This window comes from Centropristis striata, chromosome 13 (assembly GCF_030273125.1).
Source record: "Centropristis striata isolate RG_2023a ecotype Rhode Island chromosome 13, C.striata_1.0, whole genome shotgun sequence".
Classification (NCBI taxonomy): domain Eukaryota; kingdom Metazoa; phylum Chordata; class Actinopteri; order Perciformes; family Serranidae; genus Centropristis; species Centropristis striata.
In genome coordinates, this window is record NC_081529.1 from 18,536,547 (window position 1) to 18,564,426 (window position 27,880).

The 27,880-nt window shown below is 38.9% G+C and overlaps 2 protein-coding genes across 2 annotated transcripts in view; one reads left to right on the plus strand and one right to left on the minus strand.

Annotated features, from left to right (window-relative positions):
• Positions 1 to 2,794: 2,794 nt before the first annotated feature.
• Positions 2,795 to 6,604, minus strand: LOC131983897 (ADP-ribosylation factor-like protein 4D). Its single transcript, XM_059348724.1, has 3 exons — positions 6,440 to 6,604; positions 4,957 to 5,681; positions 2,795 to 3,779 (listed from the first exon to the last, which is right to left on the minus strand). Exons 2-3 carry the CDS (start codon positions 5,398 to 5,400, stop codon positions 3,615 to 3,617), a joined length of 609 nt encoding a protein of 202 aa, XP_059204707.1. The 5' UTR covers positions 5,401 to 5,681; positions 6,440 to 6,604; the 3' UTR covers positions 2,795 to 3,614.
• Positions 6,605 to 9,961: 3,357 nt separating this feature from the next.
• nbr1b (NBR1 autophagy cargo receptor b) overlaps positions 9,962 to 27,880 on the plus strand; it is a 31,876-nt gene continuing 13,957 nt past the window's right edge. The window contains exons 1-15 of the mRNA XM_059347966.1: positions 9,962 to 10,195; positions 14,017 to 14,079; positions 15,022 to 15,040; positions 15,136 to 15,158; positions 16,300 to 16,488; positions 17,800 to 17,877; positions 17,986 to 18,242; positions 19,983 to 20,108; positions 20,929 to 21,135; positions 21,674 to 21,833; positions 22,426 to 22,509; positions 22,704 to 22,889; positions 23,899 to 24,012; positions 26,086 to 26,161; positions 26,370 to 26,480. Of these exons, the coding sequence (XP_059203949.1) occupies positions 10,094 to 10,195; positions 14,017 to 14,079; positions 15,022 to 15,040; positions 15,136 to 15,158; positions 16,300 to 16,488; positions 17,800 to 17,877; positions 17,986 to 18,242; positions 19,983 to 20,108; positions 20,929 to 21,135; positions 21,674 to 21,833; positions 22,426 to 22,509; positions 22,704 to 22,889; positions 23,899 to 24,012; positions 26,086 to 26,161; positions 26,370 to 26,480 (1,795 nt within the window). The 5' untranslated portion in view covers positions 9,962 to 10,093. The remainder of the gene's footprint in view (positions 10,196 to 14,016; positions 14,080 to 15,021; positions 15,041 to 15,135; positions 15,159 to 16,299; positions 16,489 to 17,799; positions 17,878 to 17,985; positions 18,243 to 19,982; positions 20,109 to 20,928; positions 21,136 to 21,673; positions 21,834 to 22,425; positions 22,510 to 22,703; positions 22,890 to 23,898; positions 24,013 to 26,085; positions 26,162 to 26,369; positions 26,481 to 27,880) is intronic.

Consider the following 27,880-nt stretch of genomic DNA (forward strand, 5'->3'; position numbering starts at 1 on the left):
TATCAGAGAACAGCCCGGACAGGTCATGTGGGTGGGGGCTGGGCTGCTCAGGCTTTAACATTCCTGTGTGACTGATCTTCACTGGTTGGATTCAGAGGGTCACCAGAGAGTAGTGGAAAAACAATTTATCACACAGGAGCTCCTTTTGGCTATTAAAAGTAATGGATTTCAATGCTGCCTAGTTGGACAATTTGAGCTGAGTTTCATGAGTTGCAGTGGAGGTCAGTCATCTTATCAAACCCACTGATTGGCCTGGTGGGGCCACAGTGGACAGAATCAGTCTGAATGGGAGAATGACCAGATTCATCTGCCAGAGCAAATACAAATGAGCTCAGCAGATTTATGTGGTTTCCAGACTCTGGCTCTCTAGCAGCATACAGTATCCTACTATTATTGATTTCTATTGTGTTGAGTATGTATGCACCTGTGTGTGTGTATGTTTGTTTGAAGTTTAACTTTTCCACAGTCTTGCAGTAATTTCTCTTTCAAATATTTATGAAAGACCAAACCTCTCATGTTTTATTTGTGGTATTTTTAATGCACTAATAAATCCACCCGCTAGATGTTAGACACACATTCTAGAATCTCATGATTACTACATGACAAGCCTTGTTCTCTGTTCATTTTCCCATGCAGTGTCAATGGACACACAAACACTGTTAGAATGTCCAACTACTTTTACATGATTATTAAAGTAGAGAAAATAAGCATGTTAAAAAATAATACATTTAGGTTCTACAATAAATAAAATGGATTCACGTATGTATCCCCTTAACCCTGCTTCTCTACTCTGGTATCAGTACAAACTGGAGCCTCTCCTGACGTCATGAAAGTGAAATATAAGCAGAGAGTTGTTTTACACTGGGAAGGATTCCTCCTGAAAGGACTCTGCAGGGCAAAAGCCCCTCGAACAGGTCTGTGATATGAGCTCAAGCACTTGATACAATAAAACAGCAGAGCGAGAGGGGAGTGAGATGAGGCACAGAAACAGGGAAGAGTAATAATAGATGGCTGTGTGGGAGAAATAATGGAATGACCTACAGACGAAACTCACCTGAGGACACTGACAAGATACCTGTTTCATACACAGATGGCAACAAATACTGCTAAAGACTGCAAACTGCCCATAGACCCCTTGCCAATAACCTATCTGTAAGTAGTAGAGGTTGGGGAAAAAATCGATACAGCATAGTATCGCAATATTTTGCGTGGCAATATTATATCGATTAATGGCCGCCAAGTATCGATATTTACTGTTCCAATGGCCGGCTCCAGTATTTTCGCCATATCGGACTCACTTTTAGGAATATATTGGAGATATTGGTATCATATGAAACTAGAAGATCTGATCTTATCTATAGGTATGTGCAGCAGGATATCATGTTAGGCTTTTTTTTATGTTTCATTCAAAAAAAATCTGAGCAGTGAAGCTTAAAGTTTTTGAAAGCTTGATAAAATGCTGCAGTTGTTGTCGTCCATACATGTTTGATGTCAGTTGAGTTCAGTTTGAATGAATACTCTGTTGGTCAGTCTGTGGGTTTGACTCTCATTGTGGAGAAATAAAAAGACTGAAGTGAGATGACTAGACTGAGAATTTTCTCTTATTTGACAAAACGATTCTTGATTAAATTTAATTTTGTGGGCACAAAATGCAGTTAAACAGTTAAATAGCAATATATTGTATCGCAATACTCAACATATCACACAATGCTTAAAATCGGAAAAACATGTTAAAAACATGACTCAAGTATCGGGATAAAATTGTATCGTGGTGCCCCTGCTGATTCACACCTCTAGTAAGTCGGCACAGTCTGAATGTAAAAATTCAAGGTCTGGGTAAAGTAATGGAAACACTGTATTACCACCATATTATATTTATACAATACATTCTTTCATCAACTTAAATTATAGGATTTTTATTGAGACTGCGTCTTGGGCGATTGGATCACAAGACTGGACTTTGTGAGGTTTTTAGAGCTGTAAAATTAAGCTGTGAAGAGCTGTGAATTATATTCACTGCTTGAACTGGAGGAGCCTCTATTGGATAGTAATGAGTCTGTTTGAATAACGCTTGATAAAAAACGTCTTATTAATTCTTTATTTAAGGAAATTCAATTTATTGGAGCAAGTGGGAACCAATGGGCTTGGAGCTTGTGTTTAGAGATGGGCTGACACATTTTCCATTTGGGACTTTTCATGGGAATTGTTTAAAAAAAGAAAGTGTAATTGGCAACACTACTCAGTTGGTCATTAAACTAAGCGGCAAATCTGTACCTGGGAGCACTGGCCCAGTTTAAGCACTGATTTTATTACACTGTTACATGCTGATGTCATTGTGTGCCCCAACATACATACAGTGGTGTGTCAAAAACAAAACAGAAACCTTGCTATATGTGGTAATCCTAAACATTTCTACAAAAACCCTGGCGTTTCAACACTCACCACACTGTTACAACACAGGATTTGTCCTGATGGTGATTTATTTTCCTAGTTCGGATTCGCCTTTATAGCTCTAAATATATATTGTGTAACGACCTGCAGGTATGAATCATTCATCACTGTGTTCATCACGCCCAGATAACAGTTGTGCTGAGTGTGGGAGCACTGCTGATGTGTTAAAAGGCATGTTCTGACAGTACTGAATGGGTCATTAGTGTAAAACCTGTCAGACATTATTATGTTCTTCCATTTTCCCTCGTGCATCATGACTTTGACTCGGATACCTACAAACCAGGTTAGCTAAGTTCACAGCTGTCAATGTGTAAATAAGAAGGTATGTAAATGAGGAGAAACATTTCTTGCCAAAGTTGCTCAATAATTTATTCATGATGAAATTTTACAAAACAAAATGAACACAATATAAAAAACAATTTCTTGTATGAACTCACCAGCCAACCCTCAAATACACCCAACTGTGACAAGGAAACAACATTGATGATGAGTGAAAAATAATCTAAACTTGCATGGCTGGATTCTGCAGTCAGTGTGTCTGTAAATGTCAGTGTTGGCACTTTACATACCTAACTGAATATTGGGCAGTTTCTAACCTAACATAACATAATAGTCTTCTTTTGATCAACAAAAGTGTTGTCGTAATATTCCCAAGCAGGTATTTGGGTGAACATCATGCAACATAAACATTTGGACTTAAGTGTGACAGTGAAACTTGAAAGGAACAGGAACTCTGCTCAGGTCAGGCCTGCGTGTTTCTGTTGGCACTACAGTTTGTACAAGTTGTGGTACAAAATATCCTTCAATATTGGAGTGAGTGCATCAGTGAGTATTCATCATATATTGCACAGGTTTTCTTCTGTTGCCCCTCTGGAGCTGTAAGTCTTCTGCCGTGTTCCTTTAAGGATGTGGGAATGGAGACGAGGAGAGGGAAGAGTGCTCAAGAGCAGACACAATCCTAAAGGTAGCAGGTCGGCTCAAAAGTCTCGTGGGTGAAGGAAGGTCTGAACTTCCGTGAAGACATCCCAACTTGTCTGAAGGACTAACAGTCTTTGTTCTGGTTCCACCCACTAAAGTGTAAAATGGCTGCTGACAAGCACCTCAGACGAGTATTGGTTCAAAAGAGTAACCTCTGTCCCCAGTACCGCTGCTTATCCTCCACTTCATCTCTTCTTCTTGCTGTGTCGGAGCATCTTTTTCCGCTTCAGGATCATCTCGTAGAGTTTCTCCAGGCCGGGCTGCAGGCCCTGACCGTCCAGCGCCGAGCAGCCCTGTGTGTGATGGAGCGTAGACGAGCTCAGCTCATGGAGCGCAAGAACCTTCTCCACCTAAACCACAGGAGGCACAAGACAGGAAGTGGGTTATAATGTGAGACAATTCGAGAGTTGAAAATATTACAGACTTATGTGGCAGTAAACCACAGACATTTGGGTTTGTGACTCCTGCCTGGAGAAAAGCAGCCATCTGAAGACGCCAGTGGTAATTGACATGTTTTACAATTAAATTTTAGTTGGCAAATTAATCAGTAATAAAAAAGAATTGTTCTAGCTTCAAAGTTAATTTTCTCTGTAAGAAACAAAATATACCAGCTCAGAACCTGATATGAACCGTGTGCGTTTCTAGTTTTTAGGTATCTAGCTAGGGAATTCAATATTTGGTCAATGTAGTGGTATTTTCCATTTTCCAGCCTTGTTGCCCATTACAGTAAAATAATGATCAGGCTCTGCAGCAAACATCATGTAGGGCCAGATCTGGGTCTGAGCACATAAGGCCACTAACTAAGTGGTCATGGACAGTACATGCACACTATGCTAGTTGGTTTGTTATTGGTTTTGATCATACATTTGCAATCAGCACTAGGTCTGTCACGATAATTACTATATCGACTTATCGTTCGATATATAAAAATGGACACGAAATTTTTTTTCTGGACTCAATATATTGTTGTTTATATGCGTGACTTTTTGTGCTTTTTTTGTGTTGTGTTTAAAGTAACGCTGCAAATGTTTGACAGGCAGCACGAATTGCTGAAAAAAAAATTCCCAAGCAGCCATTACAGCTATTTATGTGATATTTTAACAATAAAATTATATTATACATATTGTTTATCTCAGTGCATTTTTTTGTTAACAGAGCCTGAAAGTCTATTTTATTTGTTTTATTTCTTTTTCACATTTAAATTCCAATGTAATATTCTCGAGATTTAAAAATGTGTTGCTGTGGAAAAGGATGTACGGCTCTAATATCGTTATAAAACTAAAACATCGATACAACGATACTATCTTTTATCGTGATAGCATCTGGGAAAATATATCATGCTTATCGTAACTTTTCTGCTGATTGGTTATTTAGTTGATTGAGAAATCTTTCCATATTTTGTATGTTGTGCTTGGTGTTTTGCTGCTGCTGCTGTAACAGAGTACATTACTAGTTTGGGATCAATACAGTATATCTATCTAGCAGCTCTATAAAACAATGCCAAGCCATTCATGTGGCAACACGTACCTCTGAAGCTGACACAGCTCCATCCAGGTCCTGTTTATTAGCCAGGACTAGCACAGGCACGCCCTGGTTTTCAGCCGACCGGGTGATCCGGTGGAGCTCCACCTTGGCTTCCTCCATGCGCTCTGCCTCAGCTGCGTCCACCACAAACACAAGTCCGTCTGTCCTCCTGGTGTACGACTTCCAGAGGGGCCTCAGTTTCTCCTGACCGCCGACATCCCACACTTGGAACGTAGTAGTATTGGTTTTGGAGTTCCCCATGGGCACTTTAATGCGCTCCATGTTGAAGCCTTTGGTGGGGATAGTCTCAACGAACTCCCGCAGCTTGAGTCTGTAGAGGAGGGAGGTTTTCCCTGCAGAGTCCAAACCAATCACTACGACGTGAAGAGACTGGAAGCTGGGGAGGAATGGGGTGGTTGGGGCAATTTCTGTGAACTGGTTTCCCATGTTTATGTCCTGTAAACTGGAAAATTCCCTTTTAAGATGAACAGGGATAACTTATTTCCTTTGTCAGGTCTTCGTTTAAACTCCCACTATCGCACTGTTTTTCTGAGTCCTTGTCTCACTTGCTTTCTGTGTCCTTGGCAGCAAAAAAAGTCTGTCTGGAGACAGTTGGTAGTTAACAGGAGACCAAGAGGAGTCAGTCTGGCTGGAGAGCAGTTCACACTCCTAGTCTCACTTCAAAGGCTGGTGCAGGATGATGGGGGACATAGTGAGGGCTGCAGTCACTGAGGACATAAGAGAGGGGGAGGAAAACATGAGTCAGCTTTTTCAACAAGGGCACTGGGCTGTCACTAATTGGACTAGCTGAGACTTAGTGCAGCTCCAATCCACTGTCTTACTGTTCACTGGTGAAGCACTGCACATTTAACATTTAAGCTATTGTAGCTTTTAAAAAGATGCATATGCTGCAGGGTTCTTATAAATGCACTTCAACAATTGTTTAAGTCGTATTATAACGCGCTCTTGATTTTGTGTAAAAAAGGACAGACTAAACATTTAAAAAGCTTGCGTTCGCAAACTGCAGGTAATTGTTTGTTACACATTGAATGGTGAGCTATTGCAGAGGGCATTATCAGTAGCTATGGTGTTGTGTTTCTAGCAGTCTCCTACATAGAAACTGGAAAAACAGAGAGCCTACAGCAGCGGAGCAATCCTGCGATGCCTGTGTCACACCAACATGCATTATAGGTCCTGTATGTAACGCGATTAAAAACACGAGCAAAGGAACATTTTAGGCTAAAAGAGAAACGCATGCGTTCTCAGTTGTAGTAGAAAACAAGCTACAATTTAGTTACGAAGTTTCAATTCAGGAATATAATTAAAATAAATGTTAAAAAAAAGTATAGTATCCATGTGTTTTTCGGCGGAAGGACTCCAAAGACTGGTGCCGCTTAGCTAATCACTGGCAGCTGAGCCGCGCTCCAACAAAGTCAACACACGGTTATTTTGATTTTTTTGCAGTAAAAATGTTCATAAAACTTACCTGTCGCCACTTCCAAGCTCTTTAAACTAGTCAACATTGTCACAGGATGCCGAATTTGCGAACATAATCCAAGTTTCAAAGCAAAAAAACAATGATCCCGGTCCGTTTGTTTTCCAAGCAGCTTCTCGTAACGTTGTTGCCTGCCGAGCAGCTTCTGAGTGAGTTACCCTGGAGACGACTGGCTGCACGAGAGAGGCAGCGCGAGGAAAAGCTGCGCCAACCCCCAGCTGACGTCACGGCAGCAGGCGGGACACACGAGGACTGGGGCGACGGGAAAAGGTGAAGCTACGATTTCTAAATCATGGGTCTCAAACTTGCGGCCCGACCCTCGTGACACTATTTTGTGGCCCCCACCTTGATATGAAAGTTTAATGTGAGATTTATATGAATGGCACTTTACCGTGTTGTGTGTGGAAGGTCCCTTTAATAACTTTTGGGTAATTTTGTGTCTTTTTTGTGTGGTCATTTTGTGTCTTTTCTAATAACTGTGTGTCTTTTTTAATAATTGTGTGTCTTTTTATAATAATGTGTCTTTTTTGGTAATTCTGTGTCTTTTTTGGTAATTTTGTTTGTTTTTTTGGTCATTTTTTGCTTTTTTTTTTAGTAATTTTGTGTCATTTTGATACTGCCTCCAGTGGCCCCCAGGTAATTTGAGTTTGAGACCCCTGCTCTAAATAATTAAATAGACAGACAGATAGATAGATAGATAGATAGATAGATAGATAGATAGATAGATAGATAGATAGATAGATAGAAGATACTTTATTTATCCCGAGGGAAAGTCAAGCATCCAGTAGCAGCATTCAAACATACACTATACATACATTAAAAATAAACTTAACCTATAAATAAATCTAAATTAACATTCAAATATTTGCTAAAATATCTAAACATTTGGACATTACTGTGAAATGTATAAATATATAAATATAATTTATATCAGTGGTGGATGGAATGTAACTAAGTGCATTTAGGGCCTACTCATTTTGAGGTACTTGTACTTTACTTGAGTATTACCATTTTATGTAACTTTATACTTCTACTTCACTACACTTTAAGGCAACTATTGTATTTTTACTCCACTACATTTAGCTGAAAGCTTTAGTCACTTCTTCTTCAGGTCGAGATTTAACATAAAATAACATAATTTAAAGTAATTAGACATTTTTATAAATTAAACCACATAACAGTATATTGGGTAGTTGAAATGAGCCGTGTCTTTACAATGCTTACATTATTGCATTCAGTTATACATATGCATTGGCTGACAGTGGTTGTGCACTGGAATGTCAGTTAAATAAAGTATAAATATTATTACAAAATATAAAACTGTAAAAATACAATATTTATGTTGCAGAGAAGTATAGCAGCAGAAAGTGTTTTTGTACATAGACAACAGACATACAAAAATATAGGAATATACAATTAGTTCACAGTGCAGTCTACTGCAAAAAGTGGATAGTGATAGTGGTGATAGATAGTGGAGAGGGAGGGTTTGATGGTTTAGGAGGGTCTGAGGAGAGTCTTTAGTGAATAAACTTTATGAGAGAGTGATGCATTTGTGCTAGGGTTAAAGGGAATGTATAGAGAAAATATCCATGATGCTGGGGAGGGCTTGCTTTTCTTTAAAGAGGTGAAACTTGATATTCAGCCCCCTCCCCATGCCAATAGAGAGCCAAAGTGAAACCAAAACCTCAGACTTGTCTGTTACAGCAGCATACAGAGAGTCCTGGATGCTGTAGATGCTTTTAAAAAACAAACAGCAGTGTTTACAAAAAGTACTTTAGAGAGTGTTCACAAAATGTATACATATGTGATAAATAAAGTCTGTTGATGTAAGTATGGTGCTTCTGTATTACATTTTCATTGAGCTGTAGTTTTTTTCTATACTTGCGAAGCACTTGTTTAAATCACAAAAGTTTCAACTTCTGATAGCAACTGCAGCAGTGGAGCTGATCCATCACAAATACATTTAGGCCTAAATTAATTGCAATTTCATTTTCAAGAAAGGGATATAATGGCGGACTGAAACAGTTGCATGATGGTCACAGGAGCTCAGAGTCACGACAGGTCATCACGGGTTAGTATGAGCCATCTATGACATAATGGACCAGCTGTATTGATCTGCATGATAATGGTCTACATAGTTCTTTACTTATACCCACCACTCAATATGATAATGATCTGTGTGTGTGTGTGTGTGTGTGTGTGTGTGTGTGTGTGTGTGTGTGTGTGTGTGTGTGTGTGTGTGTGTGTGTGTGTGCGTGTGTGTTGTAAAGTAATGACCTATTGGCTGACTGAGTGGAGCCAGGCTGACTGACTGTTTGTTGAGGGAATGTGAAAAATAGTTGACAAACACTATCATGTACATGTACAAACATGTACCAAGATGTCGGCTTATATTTTGGGTGATGTTTGATCCTGCTGTGGAAATTAAGAGGAATACACTAGAATGATTTTAACTGGATATTGCTTGCTTCTGTCAGATGATTTGTAGATAAAGGTATATATTTGATTATATTAGCATCATGGTGGCTTCAGATAATTTGTGTGTGTGAGTGCATGTTGATGTGTAGAGGCTTCAAAACAGGGACAATCCTCAGGCCAAACACACCATAGATGTTCTTAGAGAACTAGAATTTAAAATGAAAAGTTTTTAAATGAAAAAGGTTTTGCAGATGGGAAAATCGGCTCATTATTTCAGCTAGCATCACAATAATATCATATGCGAAGTTTAACAGGTCTATAAACATAAATAAAAACAAAATACAGCAAGTTTAGAATGAGTGTGTGTGTATCTTACAAAAGTTTTCAACATTAAATATCTTTTCTTTGTAGGCCTACTTTGCCAAAAAAAAGTGCCAAAATAAAGTAATAGCATTTTATTTTTGTTACATTTTTCACAGCATCCCACCCCTTTTTTAAATCAGGGTTGTACTCTGGTTCTGCTACAGCATAAAGAGCTCATTAGAGTTTAATTTCAGAGCTGATATCTAGCCATTTTCCATGGTTTTATAGATAATAACCAAAATCGTGATCAAGAAAACAATGGAAAATGTCTAGATATCAGCTCTTAAATTAAACTCTTATCAGCTATTTTTGTTGTTATTATTATATTTATCCAAACAAATGTACCCTTAGTTGTAACAGGCATTAAAATGAACAATAAATTGAAGAAAAGATGGGTCTAATAATTTTTCTTGACAGTAAACAAGTAGAAATATAAAAAGTAGGCCTATTAAAACAAAAGACTCAGGAGTTGTATATGGACCATTGCACAGACAATATTGCACATGTAGACTAACTTATAGAAATGCTGTGCAGAAAGAAATATTGTAAAAGACACTGCTCCAGCTCTGATCATTCAGCTCTGATCTCAGGTGCTCTGCCGTCCTCCAGCGGCCTTTCTCCGCGCCGCATCGAGCCGTGCTTTTGTTTTTCCCAGAGCGGAAGTCTCCATCTTTGTTCCGGACACATGGTGCAGGGTGGGCGTGTCCAGGGCGCTGATGTAAACACAAAATACGCCTCATCCCCCGTCGGCTAAATCACAGTGGAGCGAATTGGTGAGATTAACCCAAATAGCCTTCGTTAGTCGGGGAAAACGCTCCGTGTCCGTCGTGCGTAATATGCGTTAAGGCGTAGAAAAGCGACGCCATGGACTTCTACATCAATCTGAAGGTGAATTTCAGGGGAAATTCCAAAAATTTCCTCCTGTCGGGATCCGAGACCAAGAGCTGGGAGTCGATGGAGGCCATGGTAAGAGAGGGAGAACCACCGGGCCCGATCTGAAACACGCCCGCTGCCGCCGCGCAGCCCGCTCACATACACTCATCTGTAGTCGCCACTGGTTGTGATCGATGACATTTCTGTGCCACATCGGAGTCTTGTCTTAAAGGGAATAGCCAGATATGCTAGTAGAAAGATGCTACTGACACACTGTAGCATTGCCACCTGACAGCGTGAGTCCTGTGAGCTGAAACATTAAAGCTGAAACAGAGGACAGAGAGGAGACACCGCAGTCCTTAGGTTATTATGGTGCTTTGTCGTCATGGAAACACTGTTTACCTGCTAAACACAACTGGTCCGAGCAGTTTGATCACACATCCATCTGAAATGTAGCCTCCTCCTCCTCTGGCCTGTTAGCTGGCATGTTACTGTCAGGGCACAACAGCATCGTTGTAAAGAGCTTTTCTGCACAAAATGAGTGATCAAAAATACAGTATTTAACAGCAATTATTGATGGGAGCCTAAATTCCATAATACATTGTTCCGTTGATTTGAAATTGTTTATTTAGAGGCATTTATTTCTTACATTTGATCATATATTCCTGTTTTGCTTTGCCGTTGATGCAAACTGAGCACTTCAGATCAAATAAAATCAAATAGCCTTTGTCATCATATAGTCCATACTATACAACGGAATTGAGAGTGCCACTGCATGAGTTGCATAGTTAAAACAATCATAACACAAAACAAACTCGAGTAAATCATTTAAAAATATGTCAGAACACTGAGCTATAACAAGGACAAAAACAAGGACCTGTGATGTAATAAATAAAAATAAAAATAAATAAATTACCACTGAAAATGCTACAAAGTTGTTGAGGAGGTCCATCAAACAAAGTCAGTATAATGTTGATTTCCCTCATTGGTAGAATAACAGAGGCCAACCTAGTGCTGTACTATACTTACCGGCGACAACATAAGGTGCACCTTGCTAGTACCAGGTTGGACCCCCTTTTGCCTTCAACTTGTGGTAACTGCGTGACATTACTGAACATTGCTACGTGTAGAAAAAAGTCAGGACAACAGACTCTAACTGTGTCTGCGGCTGCCATTCAAAACCATGTAGCTGATGAGTCACCATGGTTAGCACACATCACATTTCAGGCGGCTGGACTGTTGTTGAGGTGTCAACCAACTGTTGTCTGAAGTTCATTCATGGAGCTGCTGATGGGTCATACGGTGGAGAACAAATGTGGACGAGATTAGTTTTTAGTTTGGGCTTTCCTTTAGCTGTTATGACAGCATGGTTGCTGACATCATCTCTTGCTTCTGAACTATAATCCTCCACTTGTATTCTGGATTCCAGATGCATGCCTTAAACTAAAGAGAGAGGGAGATGTTGTTATTGTTGTTACTGAATAAGGTTTTAGTTCTCTGGACATTTCCCCACCCTGTCTCTTACATGCCTCTCCTGTAGCAGACATTAATAGTTCCCTATATTATTAATCTGTGTAAATAGTAAATAGTTCCCTATATTATTAATATGTGTGAATAGTAAATAGTTCCCTATATTATTAATATGTGTGTTGACATTAACACTTCACTTTATTACTAATCATTATTATGGTTATTTGCATATGTAGTTAAGTATAATTCCTTCAAAATATAACATCATCACATATGTTTTATGCTTTATAATGATTTGCTGATGTCTGTTTAAAACTGCCGGTATTACAGCTAATGTAATACACTACGGATTGGAAAATGTCTAATTTAAGCCTATTTATCAAAAATAATAATAGGCCATAAAATAATTTCGTTTTGAAATGGCCAAAATATATTATATTTTCAGGTATGCTTCATCAAAGGACAGTTTCAGACCTTAATCCAGTTCATGTGTATAACATGGAAATGTGCTACATCAGTTTAAGATTTATTTTTTTTTTTAAGATTCAGTTTTTGCACACACACACACACACACACACAGTGAAGCAATGAGCGATGACTTGGTCCTTTTCTGATCCGCATTCCTCTTAGGGAACTTTTTCTACTACACCATTCAACTTTGTACTTGTAACAGGAAGAATGTCTTCATTCTTGTGATAGGCACTTGCTTTAAATAAAACAACAACAACAACAATAACAGTGGTCTGAGGCATATTTAGGAGGAAGCAATGAACTGAGTCTCTGGAAATATGACATCTTGGACAATATCTCATTGAAATAAGCTCTTCAATACAACCAATTCTATTCCAAACATCTTTCAAAGGCAAACATGCCTGTAAGCTTGATTTTGAATGAGGTAACAGAACCTACTAATTATAAAGGGTCCCTTTCCAGAGAATAACCTGTAACCTGCAGGGGCTTTCACACAATGACTGCAGTTGCCACCATTTGGTGGTATATTTACACTTCATTCCTGAAACTAAGTTAAATGAGTGGTTGTGAAATGCATAACCAAATGAGCAGTAGCATGGATAATGTAGTGGACGTCTTTCAAGTTTACATAACAGGGTAAAAAGGTCTGTATGTTGATGGACAATCAACAAGTTTAGCATGTCGAACCAAGTCAATTGTAGGTCTGGGTATTGTAAAAAATGTATAAATACAATAACAGTACTAGGGATGGGAATAGTTAATCAATGATCATTTAATGGCCATTAAGAATTTGGTTGATCACATGGAATTTTTAATTGATCTGTGTATTTTTATTTTTTTTATTTTATCCCTGACTGTGTAATAGTACGTCAATAGGCCAATGAGCTGAGAATTAAGTTGGATAAAGCTACAGTTTGCAAACTGAAAGCTTGAATAACAATTAAAAAACACAGAAATACAGGAGTATTCATTTGAGCAAAACTAGCTTACTGTATCAAACCTTGCTAGCATGAAGAGTTTTATGAGTTTAATTTCATCCAAAACATATTTAAACACAAAACACATTTAAATATGCAAGATAACTGTGAAAGCTAACCTCATGCCTCTTTGGGGGCTAAAACATAAAACATTGAACTCCTTGACGTCTTCTTTATAGTTTAATCTCACTTGATTTAGTTTTACGATCAACAGGAAGTTTCTTTTCATCCTTTCAAAATAAAAATGTCCGGTATCAAAACAGGCTTTTGCTTAGTACTGTATATATATCTTTTATTCTGCCCATGTATGCATGCAGCGATTAATCGATTAACTGATCGTTAACATTATAGATAATCAAGTTGGCAGGTTTCTCCCAAACGACCATCCCTAAACATTACCAATACCAGTATCTTTAAAGTGATACTGATGACAAAAGATTTCTTCATTTGATGCCTTTGGTATCTTCTGGAATCCGTTCTTTGTGAATTTGTCCCTCAGTCTTTAGAAAAGAAGGTGAAGTATGTGCTGGTAGTGCTGGATTTATGGTCGGTCACTCTCAGGAGAGTTCATTTGTCTGAGTGCTGCTGAGTCACAGATGTCACACTTCACTTTGAGTTGTTGCTTTATTCCAATGAGAGAGATCCAAGTGGGTTTGGTGTATAGGTTAAGCATCAACTGTTCTTTATCTGACATGAATTGCTGAATGGAGAAACAGCTTTCAGCTAATGCAGAGATACCAAGAGTGTGAACAAGGCTTCCTCTGGCTGAGCACAAGCCATCAACTCTTCTCAGAGGTCACCTTTCTGATGGCAAGGAGGCACACACACACACACACACACACACACACACACACACACACACACACACACATCTCGGTCTGAGTCACCGGGTTCAGTCAAACTGACTTCTAGGTGTGAAATTGTGACCACTCTATATGCCTCAGCACTTAGCTCTTATTCCTGTATCCTCACCAGATCTTTGTGTTTGGTTTGCAGGTGAAGCGTTCATTCGGCCTGTGCAGTCTTCAGCTGACCTATTTTGATGAGGAGAACGAGGAGGTGAGAGACTCTGTTGTTATTTTCAGATTGCTCCAACAATGATTAACAAACAATAACCTATGTAAGATTCTGTCATAACAGCTGAGTTGTTATTAATTCTCTATTCTGAACCAGAAAATCTGGTTTGTAACATATAAATAAAACAATATTCCACAGGATAACATTACATATTCAGTAGTTTAAAATTACTTCATCATATGCTATATAATACAAATATCAACATTTATTAATATTATAAATGGATGTGAATAACATATCTGTTGTTTGTTTCCATGAGCTGAGCGTAGACACGATTTTAACAAATTATTGTGTAATAGACTGCTGCATCAGAAACGACCTGCCGTATTCTACAACTCCAATTCTCTAGCAGTAGCAATGATAATATGAAATTTATAGTAGATAGATACTAGAGGTGGGGGGAAATCGATACAGAATAGAATCGCAATATTTTATCAATTCATAGCCGGCAAGTATCGATATTTAGCGTTCCAGCACCGTCACTATATTCACCGTTTTTGACCAGACCCAACCACGATCTCTGTTGAGGATCATAGTAGTAGTAGTCATGGTAACAGTCCGAGCCGAACCATTATCAGTGGTATTAGTAGTCGCCGGTGACTTGTTGGATGCTTGTCTGCCTCTAAGTCCTCCCTGCCTGTTAATTGCCCAATGTGTTTTTAAACTATAGACCCTCAATTCACCATCCGTTTGTTGTCTACAAATCCTGGTTAAGATAATCGTGATGACAACACAATGAAATCATCAGTGATTTTTCTCAGACTTGACCAAGCTGTTCCAGAGCTGCAGAAGACATGTTTTCACATGCTGAGTAATACTCTTCTTAATGAGTGAACTGAGCTTCATGTGCCCCTTTAATTCCTTAAAAACTGTGTCAACAATATCAAACTTTAAATCAAGAAATCTTTCTCTTTCTTCTTCCAGGTGTCCATTAATAGCCAAGGTAAGTAGATTTGCTAAACAAAACCAAAAAACTGTGACATAAAAATGGCATGCATATTGATTTCTTGTTAATTAATGTTTGTGCTTTTATTTCAGTGGAATACGAGGAGGCGTTGAAAGTAAGTTGATTTAAAGCTCAATTTGTATTCACTTTTATGTACTTCTTCGACACAAAAAGGTTTCTATACAGTAGATTTGATCTCTGCCCTCATCATGACAATGGTGAGGGTGTAATGACAGAGCCAGTCTTTAGACTTCACCATATGCAAGTTTTTTAATTAACAGAGTTGAAGGTAGCCTTAACCCTAACTCTGTACACTAAATACAGTGGTGGAATAGAACTAAGAAAAGGTACTCAAGTACTGTACTTAAGTATAATTTTGAGGTACTTGTACTTTACTTGAGTATTTCAACATTTGTAACTTTATATTTTTAGTTCTCAACATTTTTAGGGCAAATATTGTACTTTTTACTCCACTACATTTAGCTGACAGCTCTAGTTACTTTTCAGGTCGAGATTTAACATAAAAACATGATCCATTTAAAGTGATCACGCATGTTTTTCAATTAAACTACCGTACATAAAGTATATTAAGGGCTCTGTGGCTCAGTTGCATTCATCCAGTGATCGGAGGGTTGGTGGTTCGATCCCCAACCATGGCAGCCTACATGTCGAAGTATCTCGGCCACCAGTATGAATGTGTGTGTGAACGGGTGAATGAGCGTAGTGTATAGTGTAAAGCACTTTGGATAAAAGCGCTATATAAGTGCACTCCATTTACCATTTACCAAGTAGTTAAAATGAGCCCTTCATTCGGCAGTAAAATGCTGCTTACATATATGCACCAATACTAATAATCTAATAATATATTTAGAGCATATAAAACAATGTGTGTGGGTCCATTCTGCATAATGAGTACTTTTACTTTACAAACTTAAAGTACATTTTGATGCTGATACTTTTGTACTTTAACTTAAGTGAGTTTCGAACACAGGACTTTTACGTGTAGTGGAGTAATTTAACAGTGTGTTGCTAGTACTTTTACTTAAGTAAAGAGATCGGAATACTTTTTCCACCGCTGACTAAAAAGAATAGATGGTACCCTTAGTGACACTTGTTACACTTGCTACTTTCTGCAAGGCATACAAGAGGTTGATGCTGGTGACACAGCCTATTTGAGAAACTGATCTAAAATTGATTTAAAAAATGGCAACTCTAAAAAAAAAAAAATGACTTTAACCCATTTTCTTATTTCCCAGAGTGCAGCGAGGCAGGGGAACAGACTCCACATGAATGTGTACGAGACTCGGGGCCAGCCGGCAAAAGTCCCCACCACCAAGGCCAGCGGCACAGAGCCCAAGAGGGGCTTCAGACCCCCGCAGCACTGCCCCTCTCTGGCCCAGGTGGTCAGCCGCAAAATCCAGGCTGCAGTACCAGAACAGGGCATGGTAAGAGTAGGACACATAGCACCGGGCATTTCATTTACCACTTTCCAGCTATGATATATCGATGCAACAATATTAACAAACTTTGTAAATGTTTACCTCACCATAGTACTCCAGTAGTTTTGCTGTAACGATGATGAGCCATTTGTACCCTCAGATTAGAAAGCATGGATAATAAGTATTTTAGTATTATTATTTAAGTTTTTCCCTCTTTCCCTTAAATTATCTTTTTCAGACCATTCTGTACAGAATTATTATTTCGGATGCATGCAACTATATACATATAGGTAGGTAGGTAGGTAGGTAGGTAGGTAGGTAGGTAGGTAGGTAGATAGATAGATAGATAGATAGATAGATAGATAGATAGATAGATAGATAGATAGATAGATCACACCTCTAATATTTAATGCATGTTTATTGATAAATCAAGGCTTTTGGTCCGTCTGTGAGCTCCCCCTGACTCACATCATAGACACTACCATTACATTTTCCTGTAAATCGCATTGACCAAACGTGGTCAGCCATATACTGGGTTTTGACCAAGTCTTCAAGTTTTCCCGTAAGCTGTTTGGTTAGTAGTCAGGCTGCCAGCAGGGGGTTGTCCCTTTAATTCCTGAAACTGTGTCAGCAAAGCAAAAACCAAATGAAAACACAGTGAAAACACTTAATTTCCTAATGTGCATAAAGAAACTTCCCCTCTCTTCTTCTAGGTGTCCATCAACTCTCTAGGTGTGGAACTTGGGTTACCATGGTTATATCGGTTATATTGTTATTTAAGGTTATATTGTACTGTTTACTCTACTACATTTAGCCAACAGCTTTAGTTACTTTTCAGGTCGAGATTTAACATAAAAAATACATTTAAAGTGATTGGACTCTGGTTGTTTTTTTTTAATTAAACCTCATAACTTTAAATTAAGTAGTTAAAATGAGCCTTATCTTGATGAAATTAAATGCTGCTTACATAAATGCATCAATAATCAATCAATATTCCAATAATATATTTTCAACATATAAAACAATCTGAGTGGGTTCATTCTGCATAACAAGTACTTTTACTTTACTTTACTTTTACTTTTACTTTTACTTCAGTAAGTTTTGAATGCAGGACTTTTACTTGTAGTGGAGTAATTTCACAGTGTGGTATTAGTACTTTTACTGAGGTAAGGGAGCCGAATATTTCTGCCACCACCGGTTGCTATCAGAGCTGGTTGATGGTGAAATGAAACCTGTAAGGTCAATTACATTGAGAATTCAAGAAAAATTTTAATAGTTGTGTTTTTTCTAATGGATATCATATCTTCTGTTGACCAGGTGATCCTGAAAGACGTGAAGGGGACCAAAGAAGAAGACAAGACTCCTCCAGCCTGGTTCACCTCTTATATGGAGAAGGTGAGAACAACCTGATGGAGGTGACAAGTGTCTTTCTGCTGATGGAAGCTTTGTGCTTTAAACTCTCCCACTCTCTGTCATCCCTCCCTCGTTTCTTCATTCCTTCAGTTTAAGGACCAGGTGGTTCGTGAGGCGGTGGAGAAGATCTGTCGGGAGTTCTCTGGACAGTGCTGCATTCACAAACCCCTGGGAGGAGGAGCAGGAGGAGCAGGAGGTGGGGGAGGTAGAGCGGAAGCAGGAGGAGGAGCGGAGGCCCAGCAGGTCCCTGAGGTCTCCTCCTCCACTCTGCCTGGAGCTCCATCCTCCTCCACCCCTCCCTGCTCCTCCTGCCGGGGCCAGACCACCGGAGGAGGCTACCAGTGCAGGTATGTGATGTTAAACTGTGCAGCTGACTGGCTATTGCACATCACTTTAGATAAGTAAATTAGTTACAGCACTAATTCAGAGTCTGACTGTAAACACCCGCCCACCAGAAGCTGTTCTTTTAAACTCCAACCTTACCAGAACCACTACACTTTAACTCTTCAGGAGATAATAAATAACATAACTTTTTTTAAATGTGATCAAATGTCTAATGAGGTGGAAAACAATCAATATAGTATATATGTTTCTTGGATTTTATATTTTCACCAGCATGATTATTACAAGATGAATTAATATGATAATTAAGATTTAATTATTAATAGTTAGTCATTATCACTATATAGCATGTTTTGCACTACTTAAAGTTTTTCATGCAATTTGAGGTTTTTAAGAAGTTCATGTTCTACACTCACGTATTTCACTTGGTGCATTTTTAACACTAAAGAAGAAAACATTCATGAATCCAACACAACGCTGCTGTGCAATCATTTGGACTTCTGCTTTAATACTAGGAATGGGAATAATAATCGATGATTGATTAATGGACGTTTAGAATTTGGTCGATCTCTTGGAATTTTTTAATTGATCTGTGTATTTATTTATTTTTTTTAAAGATTATTTTTTTGCAGTTTTGCTTTATTGAAAGTGATTGATAGAAAGGGGGGAGAGAGGGGAGGACATGCGGCAAAGGACCTCAGGCCGGATTAGAACCCGGGTCCGCTGCAGGAAGGACTCAGCCTTAATGATACGCGCACTACCAGTGTGAGCCACCGGGACGCCCCGATCTGTGTATTTTTTGAATGTATCTCTGACTACGTATCAGTACTCACTGAACTGAAACACGGCCGAGCGTTCAGTTCTGCGACCGTACGTCAATAAGCCAATGAGCTGATAATTAAGTTGGATAAAGCTACAGTTTGCAAACTGAAAGTTGCAATAACAATTATAAAACACACAGAAATACAAGAGGATTAATTTGCGCAAAACTAGCTCATGGTATCAAACCTTGCTATCATGAATTTTGAGGTTTAATTTTATCCAAAACTTATTCAAACACAAAAAACACTTAAATATGCAAGATTACTGTGAAAACTAACCTCATGCCTCTTTGGGGGCTAAACATAAAACATTGAACTCCTTGATGTTATCTTTACAGTATTCTCTCATTTGAGTTAGTTTTACGATCGTCAGGAAGTCTCTTTTCACCCTTTCAAAATAAACGCGTCAGGCTTTTGCAACGTTCTGTGTATATATTTTTATTTTTTATTTTGCCCATGTATGCATGTTTTACACATATTGAAGTATGTGTAAAAACACATCGATTAATTGATTAATTGATCGTTATCATAGATGCTCGAGTTGGCAGGTTTCTTCCAAACGTCCATCCCTAATATGGAATATTCAAATGAACTGTTTGAGAAAGTGTAAATAGGACAAAGAGAGTGAGTTAATAAGACACAAACCTTTTTTTTCCCTGATATCTGAAACTTAAAAATGGGATTCAGTTTCTGTGTACCTCAACAGAAACTGACTCCAGCTGCTGTGCTTTCTCTTTCCGTGTGTTTTGGCCTCATATAAATATGTTGCCAAGTAACAAACAGTCCTCCTTTTGTCTCAGTGAACAGTGTTGTGGACTCTTCTGAGGTATTTGTTGGAATTACCCTTTCTCTCTTCTCTGTGCCTCTGTCTTTCATTTTCAACCTTTCTCTGTCTCTCCACCCTCTCTCTGTCTGGTGTCTCAGTGTGTGTACGTCCTGTACTCTGTGCGAGCCCTGCAGCTTCTCTCATGATCCCAGTCACAACCTGGTGAGAGCCAGAACTCCTCTGTCCATCCCAGAGCACGGATCACCTGCCCCGGACCACAGCAGGTACGACACGGCTATCTTGTTTCAAAGACTTTAAGAGACTTTTTAAAAATATATTTTACAAGAGCCAGACTAGCTTGCTTTCTAATAGAATGTATGGAATTTATAATAAAAATCTCTTTAGAAAATGTTTAAGTTTTAAAACAATGACTTTTCACATTCATAAATCACGAGCCAGGTGTTGATAGTGGTGTGTACAAAAACAGTCTGACATTTTCTTAGATTTATACAAATTGTGTTTTTTACACAAAAGTATCAGTACAGTTATTTAAAAGTATTTCTCCATGCAATGAAAATGTCACTTAAGTCATAATATTTTTAGCAAATTGCACGTAAAGCATTAGAAGTGAAAGTAGTTATTCTGCAAAAAAAAGTGGATTCATATTTCTAGATCACTTTTACTCATGCATTAATGTGTAGCTAAAAAATGTTTGTGTTAGTTGGCTGAAGGTTCAGCTAAATTGTATTTGAAAGTTTGTACTTAAGTACTGTACTAGAGGCTAGTGTCCGTATTGCTGAGAGTAAAGCAGTTGTGCTGAAGTAAAACAATCTATTGCTCTCCATTGAATTTGTATCGAAAGAAGACTCCTTGATTTTTGTCCACTTGTATAAAACAAAATTGGTCAAAAGCAAAACAATGTATTAGGCTACATTTTTGTCTGAAGTTGAAGAGAGAATGTCATTTGAATTCATTGGTACTGGGATTATCCTCCATTGTTGAGGTATCTTACAGACGGTAAATAATACTGTTAAAGCTGTGCTTGATGGCGCATTCATGTTATGGTCATGGAACGACCGGCTCACACACTGCTGTCCCTTTCAGGTTCTACAGGCGAGGCGACCGCAGTTTCCGGAAGGCAGAGAAGCAGCGTCTGAAAGCGGAGAAGCGTCTCCTGAAGGCCGAGGTGAAAGAGATCCGGAAACAGCTGAGAATGGAGAGGCGGGGCATACAATGGAGCTCCTCCCACAGAGACGGAAGCTCCTCCCCCGTCCTTCTGCAACCTCGAGCCACCCAGCACAACAGCCCCGAGTAGGCTACTAAAAAAACACGGTCCAAACTAGATTTGTTGGAGTACACACTACAATTTTATTTTCTCAGGTCTCTGTAAATTAAGAAAATTATTCACTATAAGCGTAGGTCAGTAAATCTGAACCAGGGCTATTTTCAGTTTTTCAATAAAAACATATCGGGTCAGCTATACGTGTGTGAAAGCTAGCACATAAGTAGTACCAATTAGAATATGAATAATGGTTAAAAATAGATAGCTTAATGTAATGGATTAGCATTCAATATAATAAGCTTAAACTGTGAAATGGCTAAAGAATAATAGATAAAAAGTTGAAATTATTAGGATAACTTGATTTACATCAAATTGCACATCAAATATTGTGTGCAACATCATTTGGGTTCATAACAGACAAAAAGGCTGGAACAACTGTAGTAGGTTTTGCTAAGTGCACGTTTTCAATACACAAATACTCACAGCTGGTCTGAATATTGGTAAAAACATCTTTGAAAGAACAACTCAGGATCAATGCAGAACTTATTGACTTTATATCTTGCCCAGGCGTCCAAAGCGTCCCTGTCCGCTGGTGGTTCCAGCCATGACGGCTGCATTTCTGGACGAGAACCTTCCTGATGGGACCCGACTGCGTCCCGGGACCAAATTTATCAAGTACTGGAAGATGAGGAATACTGGAACGATCTGCTGGAGCACTGATACCAAGGTAAAGAATTCTGCTGTTGTCCAGCCTACTCTTGTCTCATTAATAAACACTGTTAATCCTCTTTGGAGGTATAAGTATGATAAGCAAATTTCATGAAAATGTGCCAGGTGGATTAGGAGAGATCTTGTGCCGTTAGAGTAAAATTCATGCAATGGTTCGTCATCTGGAGAGAATGAATGTGCTCGGTTCATGTCAACAATTAGTGTGACAGTTAAATATGATGTGTTTGTGTGGGTTATGTGTCTTCAACTCATTCCACAAAAGTTGGCACAGGAGCATGTTTACCATTTTGTGAAATCATCTTTTCTTTTAACAACACTCAGTAAATGTTTAGGAAGGTTTGGTCATATTTTGCCATGTTTTGCACTTCATAACATACCACACATATTCAGTGGGAGACGGGTCTGGACTGCAGGCAGTTTTCCACTTTGTGACAGTCGCTCTCAGATGAGCTTGGGACCAGAGAAGTTGAAGTTTCTGGATGTTGTTGATATTTGGCTTTGCATAGAGTCTAAACCTGTATTTGTAGATGCAGCGAAGAAATGCATTTACTTGTGTTTACATCATATTTGGCCCTGTTTTCTCCCTGCAGCTGAAGTTCATGTGGGGAAACCTGGCGGTGGGTTCTGGGGACCGTTGGAGAGAAGTGTCTGTTCCCTTCCTCCAGCCCGGACAGGTGAGAGTTTCATTTTCACTTATCTTTGGAAAAAGTACCCTGAAGGTGTCAGCCAGCTCATCCTTGTTTTCTCTTTGTACCACTGAGTCAGATAGATGTGGTCAGCACTACCCTGCTGTGTCATTTGCAGTGTTTTACACTATATTACTGCTTTCTTGAGATGTTGCCTACCACAGAATTCTCTGTGTGTCCAGGTTGGGATAGTGAGTGTGGCGCTGTGTGCTCCCACCGTGGAGGGCTCCTACACCTCCCACTGGCGTCTGGCCCACGCTGGTGAGCAGTTCGGGCCCAGGGTGTGGTGCAGCATTGTGGTCGATCCTCTGGCCCCAGCGCCGATGATGGCTGATGGGATACTGGTGTCACCATGTGTCACACCACAGGTAAAACGAACTGGTGGATGAATGGAAAATGCAATCTCATGATGGATGGTTGATAACGATGGTTGATAAAGGTGACGTTTATTTGGCTTACCCAGAAACATCCAATTTCCCCCAAAAAATCAGCAGCCCCCATTGTTTTACTACGAGGAGATTGAAGTGACCGATCCATGACAACGATAGCGCTAAGCTAATTCAACGGCGTTAGCGTCCTTTTGCCGACTCTGGTAAACCCGAGGCTAACGTACACGGTCAAAACGCTATATGGTTTGAAAGATAAGAAGTTAGGCTCTGGTTTCACACCAATTAATTAATTGGAAACATAACATGTCCATTTATATTGGTAGTTAATGTGATATTTTGATAGAATTTTAGCCAAAAGCTGGCCAATGTGGGATACAGCGACGCTAGCTATTAACACTGTACAGCCTTGTGTTATGTTAAGCTCCTAGCAACATTGCTAGCTAGCTAAGCATGCTAATTTTACACATGGTGTCATTGACATAAGTTTTTGGACTAGTTCTGCACTAGTAGTGGTAATAACAATAGTTACTAGACAGGAAGCATAACTGTTAAATTCGGTTTGTATTATCTCATCTAACAGCCAGACAATCGTTAGTTAGCTCATGTTTGCTCGCTATTAGCAGCTTAACTTGGAGCAGACATGTATGTGTCTGTTGGAGATATTTAGTTGGGAGTGGGGTCTCCCACACTGTTTATTCAACAGCCAGCAACGCTCCTCTTGTTTTTGAGTTTTTGGGTACCTGGTGTCAGATTACAAATCCTGTATGCACACCATGTCACCTTGTTGCTCAGAGCTCAAAGCTTGACGGACCTTGTTCTCTTAGTAACGGTTGCTAAGGTAGGATTGGACGAGGAGTGTTCGGGGGAGGAGTTTTGTGAACAGTCAATTAGACGGTGTCAAAAATTAATGAATGGAACAGGAAGACAGACATTCTTTTGATATGTGTGTGTACAATATCCAACTTTAAAATTTTGACTTTGTCTGCAGGGCAAGAACCCAGTGGCAAAGGATGGAAAAGCCTGTGCAGCTCGCGAGCAACCATTAATGTCAGTGGATCAAGAAGAGTACTACATCCCTTCTGTGGACCTGCTCACTGCACAGGTAAAGTCATCTGCAATCCGTACACTGCTGGACACTTTGTTCTAAAACTTCATTAGGCTCAGGCCACACAGCCTATGTGAGCAGCAAGTGACCACTGTCTTGCTGAACCGGAGCAGTATCAACACACACAGCGTTTTTCATTGCTGTGCTGCTAGGGCACTGCCTGCCATTTATGTTGAGTTTACATATCCATAAATAATATCCATAAATAACAGAACATCATTTCTACCTTTGTATTTCCACAATTAAAAGCCGGTACTCTACTAAGTTATAGAGCCATGCAATTCATGTTTCCTCCACAGTGCTCTACTGGTCAAGACGAGCTGACATGAAAGAACAACTATAAGTTGTCCAGTTGAATCTAATTCCTGAAGGCATATTTTCTCTTTTCAGTTTTTTATTATTTTTTCTCTTGCTCAATCACTTCTTCTTCTACTAGTCAGGCTGCTTAGCAAAATAAAGGGAACATGCTTTTTTCCACATGCCCTCCATCACCATAAGTTTTCATTTTTGATGGGAGCCACTTCATCAAGATTGTGGATCGGAGATGGCAGCCATACAAAATCTTTGAGAACCAATAAATTGAATATAAAGTTCAATTAAATGTATGCCGGTCATTCATTTTTCAGAATACATGCACTGTATATGACCTATATTATGTCCGAGCGCTTAGGAACTGAGTAGGAAATTAAGGAAATACATGGCCAAAATGAACATATCTGTTTGATCAAATAATCATCTAGTGATATTCTCAATAGCTTTAAAGGATTCCCTGAAAATGTATATTTTCCATCTTGATGAAGTGGCTCCATTCAAAAATTTAAATCTATGGTGATGGAGAGCATGTGGAAAAAAATGTGGTGCTTTTGTCCGACGTGTCCTCATTCTTCTCAAATCTGGTCCTCAGCTGCCTGACTATACTCTTTGCTGGCGGATTAGCAGGAATTAGTAATACATTACACTGCCATCTTCTTATGCAGCTTTGTTTATTTGATCCAAAACAGTCGATGGAAATGTCCCTAATTCACATTTTCTTTAATGCAACATTTAAAAATTTTGGCTAAAAATTGGATTTTACTTCATTGGAAACATGGCTACTGAAACCATAGTGAAGTACAATGTTGCTGGAAAATGTTAACAACTGCATAAGTAAATAGCTGTGTGGCTGCTTTAGCATGTTAGCACGGGTGCCGAAATAAAAACCAAGAGGTTCAGCGATGCACACGTGCTGCTCACAGAGGCAGTGTGGGCCGGCCGTAAGCCAACGTGAGGCTGTAACTACAGAACTCCTTTTAGCTGTAAGTGAAGATGATCACACACCAGCAATATTTGTAGGCTTGTGAAAATTAGACTTATTGTTTAGTAGCATATTTTAGAAAAGGCTTAATTAAAGGTCCTGCATTCCAAATTGTACTCAAGTACAAGATGTATTGCCAGCAAAATATACTTATAGTGCCAAAAGTAATATTAACTACATTATATCTGTTTGTACTTTAATGTTGCAGATGCTAGGGTGGAGATCATTTAAACAATTTATACTTCTCGGAAGATAAAAGTTTGTAATTGAAAATAATGGAATGTCAGCCCTTTATTAAGCTTTGTTAAACATGTAATGATAATGAAATTATGCTTCAACACTGATTGACAATAATATGTATTTATTGTCAAGCACATACATGAATTCCTGAAAAAAAGGTTATTTTACTTTGAAAAACAATTTTGAATCTGGGTTTTCAGAGCCCAAGGGGATTTCTTCAAATGTATTGTCTTCACTGACACAAAACCCAAAGAGTTTTATGATTTAAAAACAAAACAAAAGAGTAGCATATTCCTGTATTGGAGAAGCTGAAACTAGGGACTGTTTGGAATTAAGGTGTACCCCAGTGATTTATTGTGCACTTCTTTAAGCTTGGTAAACCCACAAGAGTTGGTTAAATCAAAAGAGCAGAAGTTGACATATCCTGACTTTTAATCTTTAGTATGGGTCAAACTCTTACAACGCTGCCTCCTACATTTCCCATAGTGCAGATCAAGAGCAATTTAATTAGCTATCTGTTGTTGCTGATCTCTCAGGATCTTCTGTCTTTTGAGCTGTTGGACATCAACATCGTCCAAGAGTTGGAGAGTGTCCCCAACAACACCCCTGCTGGTAAGAGGAGTTCTTGTGGTTTCCAGTGGTTGGTGGTTGGTTCAGGAACACTGAGAGCCTGTGCTCAAACGCTGATACTGATTCTGTTTTGTATCAATGATGTAGATGGCTGATGTTGTAGCAGCAGATACAGACAGACCTGTATCCTATTGGTAACTGACTGATAAAAAGACCTGAGTTCAGTCTCTGATTTCTTTTGTTCATCCAGACATGACTCCCTGCATGTCCCCTCTGCCTCAAGAGGGACACCTGCAGGACAAGAGCAGTCCTTCTCTGGGTCTCATCCAGGAAGAGACGGAGGTTATCACTAGCATCATGGGTAAGGGAGTTTTCTATTCATTTTTGATGAATGTGACAGTTGAATATGATCTGAGGCGTCATTTATGAAAGCATGCAAAGAACTATTTCTATGGTCAACATTAGGGATGGGAATAATTCATCGATGATCGATTAATGCTTGTTAAGAATTTGGTGGATCATGTGGAATTTTAAATCGATCTGTGTTTTTTCAATTTTATTTATGACTGGTATCAGTACTCACTGAACTGAAACATGGCCGAGCGTTCAGTTCTGCGGCCGTACGTGAATAAGTCAATGAGCAGAGAATTAAGTTGGATAAAGCTACAGTTTGCAAACTGAAAATTGCAATAACAATTATAAAACACACAGAAATACAAGAGTATTAATTTGAGCAAAACTAGTTTACTGTATCAAACCTTGCTAGCATGAATTACCGGGTTTAATTTTATCCAAAACTTATTTAAACACAAAATGTACTTGAATATGCAAGATTACTGTGAAAACTAACCTCATGCCTCTTTGGGGGCTAAAACATAAAACATTGAACTTTTTAACGTTATCTTTACAGTATCACCTCACTTTAGTTTTATTTGCCCTTTCAAAATAAAAGTGTCCGTTGTCAAAGCAGTCTTTTGCAAAGTACTGTGTATATATTTTTTATTTTGCATATATATATATATATATATATATATATATATACAAAATAAAAAAAATATATATATATATGCATGTTTTCATACATACTGGAGTATGTATGAAAACATAGCGGTTATTCGATTATTTGATCGTTAACGTTATGCTTGAGTTGGCAGGTTTCTTCCAAATGCATATCCCGAGTCAACATAGCCAAAGGAAATCGCCTGATGTGATGTAGACTGAGAAAGATTAAGATGAAAGCATCACAGACGGTTAAAGAAGAGATCTGATATAGTGAGGCAGCCTCTGCAGGAGATCTTTGCAGCCTAAATTTTCTCAGTGTACTCAGTGATGAGTGTGATATGTATCTCCAGCACAGCCATATAACCTGCATTAAGTGGTAAGGTGGAGCAAACTGAATGGGAATACAGGATATGTCCATAGTCAAGCACAAATATAATGGCTGACTGTACAGTCATCTTCCTGTCCTCAAAACAGATGCATGCCTTTTCTTTCAATTAAATAGGAATGAGGAGCGAAGTCACAAAGAATGGATTGCGGCTGCTGAAAGCACCATGAATTGCGTATCACTTGCAACCGCTATCTGGCCCACCACAAGGACCCATTCACAAAAGATATTGCGCTAATTATATCACAGCCAAAACACAATTTTGAAGCTTGGCGCAGACAAACGCACACACACAGTCAGTCCACTTTCACACAGTGAGCATATGTGAGTGGACATCACAAGAGTCAGACTGAGCCAGAAATCTACTCGTTTAT

What these genes read in the sequence shown, in the direction of transcription:
- LOC131983897 (XM_059348724.1), bottom strand. Translation starts at nt 5,400, where the DNA reads ATGGGAAACCAGTTCACAGAAATTGCCCCAACCACCCCATTCCTCCCC. An exon ending in GAGCTGTGTCAGCTTCAGAG is followed by an intron (nt 3,780 to 4,956) that starts GTACGTGTTGCC and finishes CCTGTGGTTTAG; the next exon opens with GTGGAGAAGGTTCTTGCGCT.